We start from the raw sequence: 16,636 nt of genomic DNA, 5'->3' as shown, positions 1-16,636 counted from the left end.
AGACTACTTTTTTTGTGGGTTTCATAAGATAATAGAAACAAATGTTGACAACGAGCCTCTGAGGAATGGACAGTATGAGAGAGTAGTTAGCAGTTAATATCTATGATTTCAGATGGAAACAAGAATTAAGATTCCAATTTTAATGCAAGTGTAGAGCTTTTATACAGACTTTTTTCGGTGTATAATTAAAGTACTTACTTCAGCTAAGTCTTCAAAGCAGCTTCCTACTAAGGGATGGGGGCTACCTTCATCAGTCATTTCCACAGTATCTTCTATATGGCCCAGTAACTTTACACTAAGTTCATGTATATCTACTATACGACTAAATATATTTTCTACATCCTGTTGGGAGGAAAAACAAATTCAGTTAGGTTATAGAATAAAAAACAAATTCTGAGCCAGTAAGTCTTTTATAATCACGAAATTTAACATGGCAAATACACTGAGAAATTTTAACTTACAAATGCAAGTAAAAGACAATTCAAGAATTCTTTTTGCAAAGGTGTACAATTTGCAAATACATTTCTTTAGGTCAGTGGTTCTCAAAATAATATATAGTACTTTTATGAAAACTACTTTTAAAACCAAAAAAATTCAGAGAAGAATGGCATTGTTTTACATTTGTGCAACTCTCTACCATCTAGCTTAAAAGAAGGTAGCTGCATTTAATGTTGTGATACATTGTTTTTGATTAAAGTGAAGAAAATCCAGCTTTACAGAGATAGTTGGAAAGGGAGGAATATTTTAATATTACAGATCTTTTTTTTAGTACAGTTTTTTGAGATATAAGTCACATACCATAAAATTCACCCTTTTAAAGTGCACTATTCAATGGTTTTCACATATTCAGAGCTGTTAATTTATCGCCACTATCAAATTCCAGAATATCTTCATCACCCCAGAGAGAAGGTCTACATCCATTAGCAGCATTCTCCATTCTTCTTTTCTGCCCAGGGGCTGACAACCACTAATCTACTTTCTATCTCCATGGATTTGCCTATTCTGGACATTTCATATAAATGGAGTGAATGGCCTTTTATGATATTACACCAAAACTCAACAAATGGTAGTTTCTCAAACGTTAGTTGCAATGTGGAATCTGAAACCGTATTATTTTTGTATTTCTACATTAAAATCCATCTAGTCTATATTAAACTCTGAATGGATCCTTTACCCATGTGTGTTTTTGTAGCATTATGAATTTGGTCACTTGGAAAGTAGTAGTCCACTGAATTCCACAAATCTTCCAAATGTTAACACATTTAACACATTTCACTATAGAATTTTAGAAGACCAAATCCATTAGTATCACCACAGACAGTGTGAGTGGATAAAAATTTTCCAAAATTGTTTTCATTTGAAAGTTCAATTTTTAACACTATCAACAAATACTGTCACTTTCCTTGAAGTGACAGGTATTTCATTTGTTTTTGAGAAATGTCTGCCAAATACACAAGTCTGAAGAACCACAGGTTGTCAGTCATTCTTTTAGGTAGTGTTTCATGAAGACAATGGCTAGTTCAGTTAGCAATTCAGTCATACAGTGCTTTCCTTCACAATAAGCACCCTACTTTGATATGTAGCCTAAGTGCTTATGCGTGCTTCCTAATTGCCTCAGCTCTTCTCTTATCTGGGCCTTCTCCTGGCATGCCAAGCTCTTGTTCTTGTTCTACCAGTAGTGACAAAAAAATCCATGAGTCCGTATGTAGTCCCCTTTTACTTCATTTCTTCATTCTATTTGCTATCATCTCATTTTTATTACAAATACACATGCATACAAGAATGCTCAATACAACACCTACTGACTTCTGTAAGATTTTCTGTAGGTTAGATTCTTGGATAGACTTTTTTTTTTTTTTTTTAAGATTTTATTTATTTATTTGAGAGAGAATGAGAGACAGCACGAGAGGGAAGAGGATCAGAGGGAGAAGCAGACCCCCTGCTGAGCAGGGAGCCCGATGTGGGACTCGATCCCGGGACTCCAGGATCATGACCTGAGCTGAAGGCAGTCGCTTAACCAACTGAGCCACCCAGGTGCCCCTCCTGGATAGACTTCTACCATGGGGTTACATATTTAAAATGTCAATGGGTATCTTCTTAAAAAGAGTCCACTGGGGGGCGCCCGGGTGGCTCAGTCGTTAAACGTCTGCCTTCCGCTCAGGTCATGATCCCAGGGTTCTGGGATCGAGCCCTGCATCGGGCTCCCTGCTCTGCGGGAAGCCTACTTCTCCCTCTCCCACTCCCCCTGCTTGTGTTCCCTCTCTTGCTGTGTCTCTCTCTGTCAAATAAGTAAATAAAATCTTTAAAAAAAAAAAAAGAAAGAGTCCACCGATTTACCCTCCCACAAGTAGTATATGGGAGTCACAGTTTGACCAAACCCTCACAAAACTGAATATTGTCAATTTTAACTTTTAGAAAAATGTCTAGGTAATTGAAAAACAAGAATTAATTTATAATTATTCAGTTACTATTTTTCTGATTTGATTATTTTTAGTAGTGACTTTTTTTTTTTTTGGTCAAATCAACTTTGAAGCAGGATTCATATCCAATAAGATAAACCTTTTTTGATGTACTTTTGGATGAGATTTTATGTAGTTATTCACTCTTGTAACCATCACCATAGTCAAGATATAAAACAGTCTTATTACCTTAAAAATTTCCTTATGCCTCATCCCCATTAATCACCACTATTGCCCCCAGGAAACCAGTGATCTGTTTTCTGTCACTACAGATTAGAATTCTAGAATATTAAAAAAATGGAATCATAGATCATCTTATTTGTCTAGTTTCTTAGCTAATGGTTTTGAGATGCATCCATACTGTTGCTTTTACAACTATTTCATTCCTTTTAATTCTGAGTAGTATTCCATTATATGGACATACCACAATTTGTATATCCATTTACCTGTTGATGGATATTTGGGTTGTTTCCAGTTTGGGGCCATTACAAATAAAGCTGCTATGAACACTCATGAACAAGTTTTGTGTGGACATGTTTTCTTTCTTTTTTTTTAAAGATTTTGTTTATTGACAGAGAGAGACAGTGAGAGAGGGAACACAAGCAGGGGGAGTGGGAGAGGAAGAAGCAGGCTTCCCGCAGAGCAGAGAGCCTGAGGTGGGGCTCATCCCAGGACCCTGGGATCATGACCTGAGCCGAAGGCAGACACTTAAGGACTGAACCACCTAGGCGCCCCGTATGGACATGTTTTCATTTCTTCTGGGTAAAAACCTAGCAGTGGAATTGCCGGTAGTATGGCTAGTTTATTTTTAATGTTACACAAAACACCCAAACTCTTTTCCTAAGTATTTGTACTAGGTTACATTCCCATAAGCAATTGCTCCACATTCTTTTCAGCATTTGGTATTGCCAGTCTTTTTAATTACAGCCTTTCTATCTAATGAGTTTGTAGTAGTATTTCATTGTGGTCTTAATTTGCATTTCCATAGGCTACTGATGTTGAGCATATAGCTTCTTTCATAAAGTGTGTTAATTTTTTACCCGCTTAAAAATATCAGGCTGTCATTCCAATTATTGAATTGTAAAAGTTCCTTATATACTCTGGATTCAAGTCCTTTGTTAGATATATGTATTGCAAATACGTTCTACCAATCTGTGGCTTACCTTTTTATTTGTATGACAGTGTCTTTAGAAGAGCAAAAATTTCTCATTTTATTGAAGTCCAATTCATTAATTTTTTATTTTATGGTTCTTGATTTTTGTGTCTTAAGAGATCTTTACCTATTCTTTACTCCTTTATTTTTATTAATTAAAAAAAATAGTTTATTTATTTATTTGTCAAGAGAGAGAGAGCACAAGCAGGGGGAGCAGCATGCAGAGAGAGAAGCAAGCTCCCTGCTGAGCCAGGAGCCCGATGTGGGGCTTGATCCCAGGACCCTGGGATCATGACCTGAGCCTAAGGCAGACGCTTAACCAACTGAGCCACCCCAGCATCTTTATTTTTAAAATTTTTATTTTTAAGTAATCTCTTGAGGCTTGAACTCACAACTCCAAGATCAAGAGTCACACTCTCCACCAATTGAGACAGCCAGGTGCCCCTTTGCTCCTTTATTTTTAAAAGCAACTTTATTTATTTATTTTTAAGATTTTATTTATTTGACAGAGAGGGCACAAGCAGCAGGAGAGAGAAGGAGAAGCAGGTTCCCTGCTGAGCAAGGAGCCCAATGTGGGACTCGATTCCAGGACCCTGGGATCATGACCTGGGCCGAAGGCAGCCCTTTAACCGACTGAGCCACCCAGGCGTCCCTAAAAGGAACTTTATTGAGGTAAAATTCACATAGAATGCAATTCATCCATTTAAAATGAACAATTCAATGTTTTTTTACTCTATTTAAAGATTTGTGCTACTCATAAACTACTCCTGTAACTTCTAATGGTCATTCATTGCCATACCTTGAGCCTCAGTCTCAGCTTCTGTAGTAAGCACTACTTTTCCATCAGTCATCCATGGCTAGACTTCTAGGAATTCCTAGATGTAATTCTCTTAGGCAATCTCAATTGTTCTCACCACTCAGCATTTCCCCAGGATTCAATCAGGTTGGTTTGATTACTATTGTAAGATCAGTGATCCCTTCTCTAATTTTCAACGTTACTGGCTCTCTCTTTTTGCTCCTCAAAATATTATTGTCACACTTCTATTATGGTAATTACCACACTATATTGCCATTTAATATTAAGTTTACATTTCAATCTTGACTAGACTCAATTTGAGGGAAGGAACTGTTGTATTCATCTTTGAATCCCTGTTGCCAAGTACTATCTGATGCCTAACAACATATATAGGCAGCACTGATGAAGTGTTAGCTGAACGACTCAAGTGAGTCAAATTAAACAAAAAAATCTTCCACCTTATAAGAGGCTTTATTCCTTGGAGTACACAGAAGATTCTTTAAGTTCATTTGCACTTATAGTTCAGTCTAGTTTAGATTTTGTCTTTTAATTTTTTTTTAAAGATTTTATTTATTTATTTGACAGAGAAAGAGACAGCGAGAGAGGGAACACAAGCAAGGGGAGTATGAGAGGGAGAAGCAGGTCTCCTGCAGAGCAGGGAGCCCGATGAGGGGCTCAGGGCTCGATCCCATGCTGCTGGCATCATGACCTGAGCCAAAGGCAGCCACTTAACGGCTGAGCCACCCAGGGCCCCTGTCTTTTAATTTTTTTTTTTTTTTAAAGATTTTATTTATTTATTTGAGAGAGAGAGAATGAGAGACAGAGAGCATGAGAGGGAGGAGGGTCAGAGGGAGAAGCAGACTCCCCGCTGAGCAGGGAGCCCGATGCGGGATTTGATCCCGGGACTCCAGGATCATGACCTGAGCCGAAGGCAGTCGCTTAACCAACTGAGCCACCCAGGCGCCCCTGTCTTTTAATTTTTGATGTTGAATTTATTGAACCTGTTGTAGCAAATCTGAGATCACAGTCACTATGAATTAAATCCCACAACTTAAAAAAAAAATTTGACAAATTAGCAATCATGAACTACACAAATTCAAATTTGAGTGGTCATGTAAAATTAACAACACATGCAATGATATATGTGTACACAACAATACTTACATTAGCTGAAAACAATTTTGAGTTGGAGACAAAGGGCTCTCTAAAAACTTTTATAATTAAATTTAGTTCCCTTATGTACTGTCGAATTTCTGCCATAAATGCTTTTACCAAATCATAATAAGTTTGCTCTCCTGAGGTGGAAGGCTCTTCATCAGTTAAAGATAATATATTTATATCTTCTACATCTTGATGAAACATGTCCATTAATACCTAGACAGAGATATAAAACAAGTACAATAAAATATGAATTACAGTCGAAGTTACACACCCTAAGTTGCTCTTTGAATACAGTTCTTAAGTGATAAAAAGCAGATACACAATAATCTCTTCTCGCCACTGCCCCCTGTGTATCTTCTCTAAAACAGAATTCTCCATCTAATATCCAAACTGCCTCCTCCAAGTCCTCTACCAATACCAGCATCTGTCTCTCTTGTTAACCTATTACTTCAAGTTTGTTCCCAAATTCTATGTTGGATTTCTCTCTGACTTAAGTTTCCTGCTTCACACCTTGCCATTACCACCTCACCTCATTCCAAGGCCTCACCACCCTGTATCTGAATAATTCACAGTCTGCTAATTGGCCCTCTTGATTACATTTGTGGGAGACTGATCAAAACCAGTCATTATTATTAAAGAAGTCTACTATTCAAAGAAGTCTACTATTATTACTCTTGCTAAAACCTCATCTTTCCACTTCTGTAAATTTCTACATCACTATACCTATAACACAGTGAAATAATATTTTATCTTAGATTACTTTCTGCTTGTTTCACAAATATAAGTTTTCCTTCGTCTAGAGACTTTTTTCTTTTTTAAGATTTTACTTATTTATTTGAGAAAGAGAGAGCACGAGCAGGTGGTGGGGCAGAGGAAAAGGGAGGAGGCTTCCTGCTAATCAGGGAGCTGGACAGCTCAATTCCAGGACCCCAGGATCACGACCAGAGCGGAAGGCAGATGCTTAATGGACTGAGCCACCCAGGTGCCCCTGGAGCCTTGTTTTATACTTCTTTTGCATCTCCTCCCTGTGGTGAGCTCACAGTATGTACTCAAAAATATTTTACTTATCTGATTTATTTAAAAGTATCAAAAAAACTATTTTAAAAACCAAATACTTCTTCATTTAAAAATATCAATACATTTGAAATCCTTCCTCAGATCAGGTGATTTTTACTCTGTATGTTCACATTCTGAAAGAACAAATAAGCACTAGAACATAATTAAGTGGACTTAGTAATCAGAAAGAATATTACAAATCAGTAAGAGTATAGTGAGAAAAAAAAAAGGATTGAAATGCTTCATCAGAAAATAGTTTCTTTTCTACAAAGTCATTTTTAGAAAATGAGAATATCGAGGCAATCTAGTGCAATAACTAAAAGCTTTAGACCCAGATCTAAGAGTCTAGGCTTTGAAACTTCTCAGAAAATTCTGGACCAATTTCTTTATCTCTCTGAACTTCAGTTTCCCTTTTATAAGAGCATCTACCTTGGGGGTACCATAAAGACCAAATGAGATAAATTTCATATATGCTTAACTTTCGATAAATGTTTGCTCTTAATATCATTATAATAAAACCATACAAGTAGTAGCTACAGATAGTTAAGTATTGAAATAAAACTCTCAAGAGTTTAGTATTTTTACATTTTCAAAATTTGTTTTAAAAATCCATGATCTTGGGGCGCTTGGGTGGCTCAGTCATTAAGTCTGCCTTCGGCTCAAGTCATGATCCCAGGGTCCTGGGATTAAGCCCCGCATCGGGCTCCCTGCTTGGCGGGAAGCCTGCTTCTCCCTCTCCTGCTCCCCCTGCTTGTGTTCCCTCTCTCGCTGTGTCTCTCTTTGTGATATAAATAAATAAAATCTTAAAAAAAAAAAATCCATAATCTTCTAATTGTCCCAACCGAAATAATTTAAAGAATTTTACAAACAAGAGATTATTACTAGTATTAAACCCACTTGCAGGAACACATAAAAGGAAAACTGCATGACATGTTTAGACAGTTTAGTACTATATATATATAATATTCTATTTCCATAAAATGTTATCTTGAGTACTTGCTATTAGGTTACTGGAAATATATAATTTTATTGTCTGAATAGTATGTTAGCATCCAATAAATCAGGAATAAAAATTTAAGAACAAAACATAGAGAAGATCAGTATCCTACCTTATCAGCACACATTGCCACTTTAATATCTTGTTTTGTAATTTCATAATGCCGTATATTTCGTACATAATTCCCCACCAGCTTTAAAATGTCTGCAGAAATGTATTCTAATACAGCTACTATGTAAACAGAAACCTGGTGGTCAATTTTATAACCTAGGACCTCCTGAAAAATTAAAAGAAAAACATGTTTAAAAATAATTTACTACAAATTTCACACACTGATTAAAAATAAAAAAGCATACACAATTTAGCTTAACTTTTACTGAGGCCTGTGACTATCAACAACATTTAATTGTAAGTGGAATAATACACACATTGCTATCCGGAAATGTAAGCAAAGCAAAGGTAAGGCAAAATTACCCATGATCATGTAAAATACTTAAGTAGTACAGATTACTAAATAGATCATCCTTAACCTAGGAAGGGAAGCCCCAGCTTGGGTGAGGGGAGAAATGTTTACTTTACTTAATTCAGGATACCTGGAATTAACTATAACAAAAGACGTTTTTTCTTTATGCAGAACAAAAGTTAATGTATTATTGGTATCTGGGAATATCTACTAGCCTTATTTTACTCTATTCTTCTTTCCAAAGGAACCTGGGATCCCAAAGCCCTAATGGCACATTCCTGGTATCTATAACTGTTTCTATGGGGAAAAAAGAATCATGCTATGTTCTACTGAACAACAGTGGTTATTAAGAGCATGTTAAATAGTATTATTAGACTTCAAAGGAAGTATGGGATTTTGTGGGGCCTATAGGAAAACAAATTCTATTTTCTAAACAATCGGATTAAAAAAAAAACTTTGAAATAAGAAATTTACTTAAGTTGGGGACAGGTGGTATTTACCTTTAAAGACATGTAAAACTATTAAATGGTTATAGTGATAAGAATATATTAATAAATTGAAATGATATCCATAATTAGATCATAAAATTCAAAGTTTAGGATCATTATTAATACAGAATGCACATACCTCAATTTGTTAATTCTCTTAAAATATAATTCAATATACGGCTAGTAAGAATCATGAAAAGAGAATTATAAAGAAGTATGCAATTACTAATAGTTTAGTAATTTTCTATAACTTGCACTTACTTCCTCAGACCAGTAAGATATAGGCAGATATTTCTATTCCAAAACCAAAGTACAAAACATAACCTTTGGACTGTCTTAAACATCATCCAAGTGTTAATCTTAAATCTTGGACAAGATCAAATAGATCTAAGTTCTCTAACACTATCACTTTGAGCCCTGTGAACATGGACTAAAAGTCACTTAATCACTTTCTGCCTCAGGCACCTCTTCTACAAACTGGGGATGAGAATAGTAACTTTGTGGAGTAATAAAACTTAGAGATAATGTATGCAAGCATTAGTATTTTGCTTGTATTACAGTACATAGAAAATTATTGATATCAAAAGTATTATTAAGGTTTTAATTACTATAGTACCTGTATTTTTGATGAGTTTGTTTGTTTTATTAAATAAATAGAAATAGCATTATTAGAGTTTCCAGCAATTATTTTTTTCTACTAGTTCTGGAGAGATTCGGCTGACCGATTTAAATGAGAAGTAGGACTGCGTAGTTTAGGTAACCTTTAGAAAGTTTTTGTTCAAAGATTACACATAGCCCTGTGGCAGACTCACAGAGGTCCCTACACATCTAATGATTTGAAGGATTTATAGGGACACTTAGGTCTAACCAACAAGAAAGGAGTTTTATAAATTCTCTTTGAGGTTCTAGTAACACCTGTGATGAACAAAATTCACAATTATAACTTTTCTTAGTCCTTTCAATTTGCGTATTTTTGTTGGTATGAAATTACTTTAAATCATGTTGCCCAACTTATACTTGGCTATTATATCATCCCTCCCCATGACATGAATTCCTGGAAAAATTAAAATGAGAGAATTTTACTCTTCAATTCACTATCACCCATAAAATATATTCTTAGTGTTTGAAAATCATAGGTTTTATTTTGCTTTTCAAAGGCAAGAAGGCAGTATTTCAGCTTTACCTTTAGTAAAGGATGAATTTTTTCTACTGGGAGAGATAAAGGGTTTCTTCGCTTCCTCTTTTCAATAGCCGATTGGGCATCAGCTATTGCCCACTTATCAATTGGATGAGGGAAACTTTTTTGAACACGTTCCTTGGAAAATAGGAAAATAACAACTAAGCAACAAATATATTAAATAGTGCTCTTCACTTACAATTTACTTTTAAAATCAAAGAATCCCCAAAGCAGGCTTTTCACATATGGTATAATTTATACTGCAAACATACTTAAGCTAAGAGAAAACTATAGCTGTCAATGTATTAGTATCTTAATTAGACAAGTAAGAGACTAAACATCCCTTGTAATATCTAGCGGGAAAATCACATTCTGAATTTCAACTTCACTGTGATAAAGCTAATGACAAGAATGATTAGAATAACCATTGCTTATATAAAATCTCAAGGAACAAGACCTAAGCTCGAAAAGCAAATATCTAAATCCAATTCTCCTTCATTTGTCCTTTCAACACCAATCACAACCTCAAGGAGCATTTTACACTTGAAACCTCTAAGAATTTTTTTTCTTTACTTCATTCATCATGCAAGAGTACCTGACTTCAAAACTATTTACACATCATGGAAATCAAGGGTTTACATTGGTAACAGTAATTTTTATACACTGTAGCTCATCATTAGAGTTTGAATCCTTCATAGATCATTAATTTTTAACAAAATACTTCACTTTAATTTCTAGCACTTATTCGATCAGAATTTCCACTGAAACTGAAGGAACTCATGTTAATATAAAAGCTAAATTTCCCTACTTTAATACACTAATGAAATTCACTTCAAACCATTCTCTCAAGTTTTAGAATTCCACTTTCAGGATACTATAGTTATAACCAGTAGAGGTCGCTATTAACATAATTTAAACACATGTATAGAGCTAGTAGTATGTAAAAACTGCTAGATAAAATTAAACATCACTCCTGATTATAAGCCTAAATAAAAACTTTTGTCAGCTGTTATTAAAATGGAAAATAAGAAAGACTGCCATGTGATACTCTGGGGGGAAAACATGCTGATTCTAGGACACGTTAAGTACAAATTTATAAAGTGAGAATAGTTTAACCCATTCAAGTTAAAGAAATTTTCTCTTCATCTACATTTAAGGCTAAATCAGCTGCCAAACATAAGAAGTGATTGTTTCAATTCTAATTAATGGAATTAGAGGTGTGCTGAAAGAAATTATTGTAGTTACAAATGGAGTTTACAAACTTTTTGAAATGCCCAGTTGAAAAGCTATTTGCCAGGACACTATACCTTCACATAATACAGGCAATACAGAGGTCCAAAATATTGGGGGGAGTTTGGCAGGTGAAAAGGAGAAAAGGGAAGGGAGATAGGGTGGAAAGAACAACCAAAACAAAAATGCTTTCCTTTTCCCCAGGAAATGACTTGCTAATCTAAAAATAACTAAGAGATTAGGACTAACTTGACTGGCTTCTAATTAAAATTTTCAGTGATGGGTTTAACCTGTGGTTAATTAAATGGGTAGAACCATAGTACAAACCTTATAATGGGATGGCCCCGTGGGTTGCTAATTTTTTTTTCCCTCAACTCACAGTAAGAAAAATAAATTCTTAGTACATTTCACATTACATCCTTAAACATCATACACATACTAAACTGGAATAAAGTTCATAAAACAGAACCTGCCCTTATTATATGCAATGCATTGATATTTTCTACTCATGTAAAAAATGTTAGTTGGGCAAAGCACTAAAGTGATTTTATGACTCACTAATGGGTCATAACCTAGAGTCTTAAAAAGCACTGGTGTAGAGGGGTGAAAGAAAAGCAGAAGAGAAGAAAAGCTGAACTCAATATGACAACTCTAAATATACTGAACATCTATCTTTGGGGAGAAAAAAGTCATTGGTGGAATCACAGAGGCCAACTGGAGACAGGGGTGGAGGTGGAAGAAAACACAACAGCGGTCCCTTCCTGTCTCAGTTCTATCCACCTAACTCCAGGTTTATCTATTGTCTTGAGAAAGAAGGGGAAAGAAAATCAGGAGTGATAAAAGAAGACAAGAAAGGGAAAATAATATTGATGAAAGATACATTTTAAACTTCCTTATTAGTGTATTACTGGAATCAAATTACCAACTATATAGGTAGGAGGTAATAACCAGGGTCAGAATGTATGGGAGAAGACTGGTAGGGTTAAAAAAAAAAAAAAAAAAAAAAGAGAGAGAGAGAGAAAAGGTGCCCCGAATGTGAAAAGGCCAAGTTGAAAGAATTACTTTACCTCTTGGGTGGCAAATTTAATAGAGCAAAATAAATTTTTATGATTATTTTATGTATTTTTAAAGATTTTTAAAAAGCCCAAGGAGGAATGATCAATGAAAGGTTCATGAATTAGAATTCTATTACTCTGCTACTTCAAGATTAATAATTTCATGTGTTTGAAATGAGAAATTCCATCTTCACTAATATCTAGTGGCTTTGGGAAAAATTTGAGATACAGAGCTAGGTTTGAGATTCAGTGGTCTCTTATTAGCAGAATCCTGTCTTTTCCTTTACATAATAAAAGGGTCTAAATAGATACCCTTGCAGATCACTTCCAATACAAATATTCTAGGACCTGTGAAAATTCCCACACACGTACTTCAGTGCAAATATTCAGACCCACAGGTATTTTGAAGTCCTATTAATAGTAATAAAGGCATACTGTGGGAGAATTTGGGGAGGAGGATCCTAGAAAGGTAGAAAATAGAAATTACTTGGGAAATCTAAATGTTAATAGAACACTTATTAGAAATTATAAGGATTCTTTAGGATGTGAAGGAAAAGAAGTTAACAAAAAAAATGAATGGAAAAGTAAAGCAAACTTCTTAAATTTTAGAATATAGCTCATAGAAAAAAAATCTAATTAGTCCAAGAAAGCCACAGAGAAAGAGGGAAAGAACACGTACAATTATGAAAGGTTAAGACCTAAAAAATTAAAGAAAAAAAAAAGAAATTAAATAAAATACACTTTACCAGGGACATGGAAAAAATATTATTTTTTGCTTCTATTTTTAAAAAGATTAATTACAGAAAATGAAGAGAGGGAGAATAAACCAGACTGGAGCAACTTTATACCTATCTTCTAAATACTAAATTATTTTGAAAAGACAGAAACAAATACATACCCCTCCTCTATATTCCCAGAGCACTCGTATAAATGCTTCTTTATTCATCTCAAACACTGCCTGACAGATGGTAGATACTCAAATATTGGTGGCAGGGATTAGTGAATTTTGGCTACATCAATAAAACGAAATCCTTTTCATTTGGACTACGATAGTTCACAATCTGTGATTATCTGTAGTACAATTTATCAAAACTCTTAATTAACACAAGCAAGATTATAGATGTATATATAATCCATCAGTTTTCAAGCACTTTTGAAGTGTTTATTTTCCTAAAACTATAGGGCAACTAAAACTCACTTTTAGTTTTTCATTAAAACAAATCCCCTTGGGGCCAAATATTAAGCAAGAATTGCTATTCTACTTTGAATTATGTTTATACTTTAAAGTAATCAAAATGTATTATTTAAAAGATTAAAAATTTATATATTGCACTAATTCAGATTGATCTTTTTAATTTTTTTATTTTTATTTTTTTATTTTTTTAAAGATTTTATTTATTTATTTGACAGAGAGATATAGCGAGAGCAGGAACACAAGCAGGGGGAGTGGAAGAGGGAGAAGCAGGCCTCCCGCCGAGCAGGGAGCCCGATGCAGACTCGATCCCAGGACCCTGGGATCATGACCTGAGCCAAAGGCAGATGCTTAACGACTGAGCCACCCAGGCGCCCCAGATTGATCTTTTTTAAGTACAGTTTTTAATATGGCCCTCAAATTTTTAAAAAAATTTTGATGAATTATCTCTTACCTCAAAATTTATTTGAAGGCCTTACAAAATTCATGATCCTTATTATTTTAAAAGAAAGTTCTATAAATGTATTAAATAAATTAAATAAATGTATTAAAGAAATAAAGAATCCTAATGAATGAGAAAATGAAAAATTATTTTCTGATGAAAGAATTTAAGACACCATTATATTCACTTAAATATCTCTGCATGTCCATAGTCTTGTATAAATACCCTTCCAGGAATGGCACAAGAAGGGTATTTGACTACTGAATGTAAAAGACCCAGGTTTCCACCTTTTTTTAAAATCTATTCTACCATTCTGAGGGTTGTCTAACATAAAATAAGGAGAATACTAACTATTCTACAGGGTTGTTGTAAAGACATATATATGTACGTAACAGTACTCTGAAATTACAATGCCTATTGCATGACTGACTGCTATTCTGTCTGATTCTATCACTGTCACATATTTTCTTTCCCGACCATTCCCAATCCCAAAGCCAGTTCACTGGTATATCACATGACTACATCTATTTTAAGGGTCCAGATTAAGTGCTTAAAAATAACAAGATAGGGTATAGGGTAAACATATGTCTTCAGTATCTCAGTTTTCTGAGTACTAAGAAGCTATGAAATTTCCTTTATTATTTAGTCTTGAGGACCTACATATTGGTTAAATTTGCACAAGGGAAAGACTGAGAGACTCAGTGATTTTCAAGAATTCATGGAGATTTCCTTCAATATTGGAAAATTATATATTAATTTCTACTTTAGTTAAAAGGAGGAAATTACACAAACATAGGTATACAGTACAAGCTATCTAGAAAGAGCTGAATTTGAGTTTGTAATGTTACCAACCAGCAAATTCCTGGAATGTCATCTAACGTCAGAATGATAAGCAAGATGAGATCTGTAACCCTGTTCTCATACAGCAGGCACAAGGGTGAGTGTTGCATGTCACAAACACTGTGGGAGAACCTAACTAGGATCCAAAAGAGCAACTGGAACTGGAACTGTTCATGAGAAGAGTCAGGCAACCAGTTCTATTCAAGATCTACTCTGAATCCCAATGTAATTATGTGCCTATAGGAAATCATGAATACAAGATAGCTGACCTTATAACTCAATGGGAAAAATGGGATAAAAATGTATGAAACCAACTTTGAATTACTTAAGAAATCAAAGTGAATTACTATTCTGTTGCACACAATCTTTTCTACATCCACAACCCCGGTAATTCAATGCTTTTAAATATCTCTTTGCTTCAGCTGAAATCCGTATCTCCCCTAAAGACTTCTAGAGCAAAAACTGCCCTTGTCCCAAAACCTGCTTGAAGGTAAATTTAATATCTTTTCCACTCCCCAAGCTGTTTCTGGGTCATGTAAAATCTTGCCATCATCTTGTGTGACTTTATCATCTATATTAAGGACACATACAATATCCTGGCCTCTTAATTCCTTGAATACCTCATCGTGGGGGACCTTTGCTTCTAGCCCAGCTGCAATCACATGGCCACATCCTGCTTTGTAACTGTGTTACTGAGGAAATCTTAAATTCCAATAACTTTGTCTCTGATCCCAATCTATTCTTTTAATTCTCTCGCTCAGGTATTCTAGTGTTATCAGTTCTCTGACCTTATTGGGAAATCCAATACCCTAGTTCCCTGCATGTTTTTCCAGTTTACTTGCCCTCTCCTGGCAGAATGGCTGAGTTGGAATGTACATCCAAAAAGCTTAGACTTTCCGGGTTAGAGTCTTGGCTTCACTACTTATTAGCTGTGACCTTGGGCAAGGGCAATTTATTTAACCTCTCTGTGCTTCAGTTTCCACATTTATTCATTCAACATGTATTTCCTGAGTGCCTTCTTAGTGCCAGACATTGTTCTAGGTGCTAGGAATTCGGCAGTGAACAAGAAAAATAACCTTGGAGCTTACATTCTAGTAAGGGGAAAAAAACAGCACCATCTTCATGGGGTTATTAAAAACTTTAAATAAAACATAAAACATAGAAGTGTTTAGAACGGTGCATGATACTCTAGCAAGCACTCAAACAGTAGCCATTAACACAGTTCACCTTTTTTTCCTATCCAGTTTAGGTTCTCTGATACTCCTTTCAGAAATTTCTCATTGGATATGCCCATATATCAATCTCTCTTGCCCCCTGGGGAACTAAGCAGGGCCTGGGGTATTTAGATATACCTCCTACCCAGCCACTGTTTGTGATAAAATACATGTAATAAGTGAAGATCAAAAGATTAACTGACATGGTTTTTTTTGTTTGTTTGTTTTGTTTTTTAAGTAGGCTCCATGCCCAGCAGGGCTTGAAGTCATGACCTTGAGATTAAGACCTGAGCTGAAATCAAGAGTCAGACACTTGATGGACTGAGCCACCCAGGCACCACTAAATGAAATGTTTTTTAAATGAAACAAAAGAAACACTTGAACATATGCCACTCTTAAAGCTGTGTGTGTGTGTGTGTGTGTGTGTGTATAAAATTCTTGCATCAAGAAGTAGTGTTTGGAGGTCAACAAAAGTTCATTCGAGATGAAAAGCAAAACATGGAATAACTGGACAGCTAAAACATATATGAGTTATCCTATACCTAATACAAAGTTAGAAGAAATCCAGTTTTCATTTTTTTAATACCACATATATATTTTGTGAACTTGAAGAGGAAACTCTTTCACTGACATTACAGTAAGTACACAGATTAGATATATATGTGTGTGTGTGTATGTATATATATGTGTGTGTGTATATATATATATGAAGTAAATACAAGGCAAATTTTTTTTTTTTTAAAGATTTTATTTATTTATTTGAGAGAGAGAGAATGAGAGACAGAGAGCATGAGAGGGAGGAGGGTCAGAGGGAGAAGCAGACTCCCTGCCGAGCAGGGAGCCCGATGCGGGACTCGATCCCGGGACTCCAGGATCATGACCTGAGCCGAAGGCAGTTGCTTAACCAACTGAG

General features: G+C 35.1%; 1 protein-coding gene across 1 annotated transcript in view; it reads right to left on the bottom strand.

Annotated features, from left to right (window-relative positions):
- SOS1 (SOS Ras/Rac guanine nucleotide exchange factor 1) overlaps positions 1-16,636 on the bottom strand; it is a 142,267-nt gene that overhangs the window by 62,452 nt on the left and 63,179 nt on the right. Inside the window, exons 2-5 of the mRNA XM_081797298.1 lie at positions 9,757-9,923; positions 7,735-7,899; positions 5,573-5,782; positions 199-342 (exon numbers count right to left, since the gene is read on the bottom strand). Of these exons, the coding sequence (XP_081653424.1) occupies positions 199-342; positions 5,573-5,782; positions 7,735-7,899; positions 9,757-9,923 (686 nt within the window). The remainder of the gene's footprint in view (positions 1-198; positions 343-5,572; positions 5,783-7,734; positions 7,900-9,756; positions 9,924-16,636) is intronic.

This window comes from Leptonychotes weddellii, chromosome 10, assembly GCF_054177405.1.
Source record: "Leptonychotes weddellii isolate Sample4059 chromosome 10, ASM5417740v2, whole genome shotgun sequence".
In the NCBI taxonomy this organism is placed as follows: domain Eukaryota; kingdom Metazoa; phylum Chordata; class Mammalia; order Carnivora; family Phocidae; genus Leptonychotes; species Leptonychotes weddellii.
Note: the sequence above shows the minus strand (reverse complement) of the source record. Positions and strands in the feature narration are given on the sequence as shown.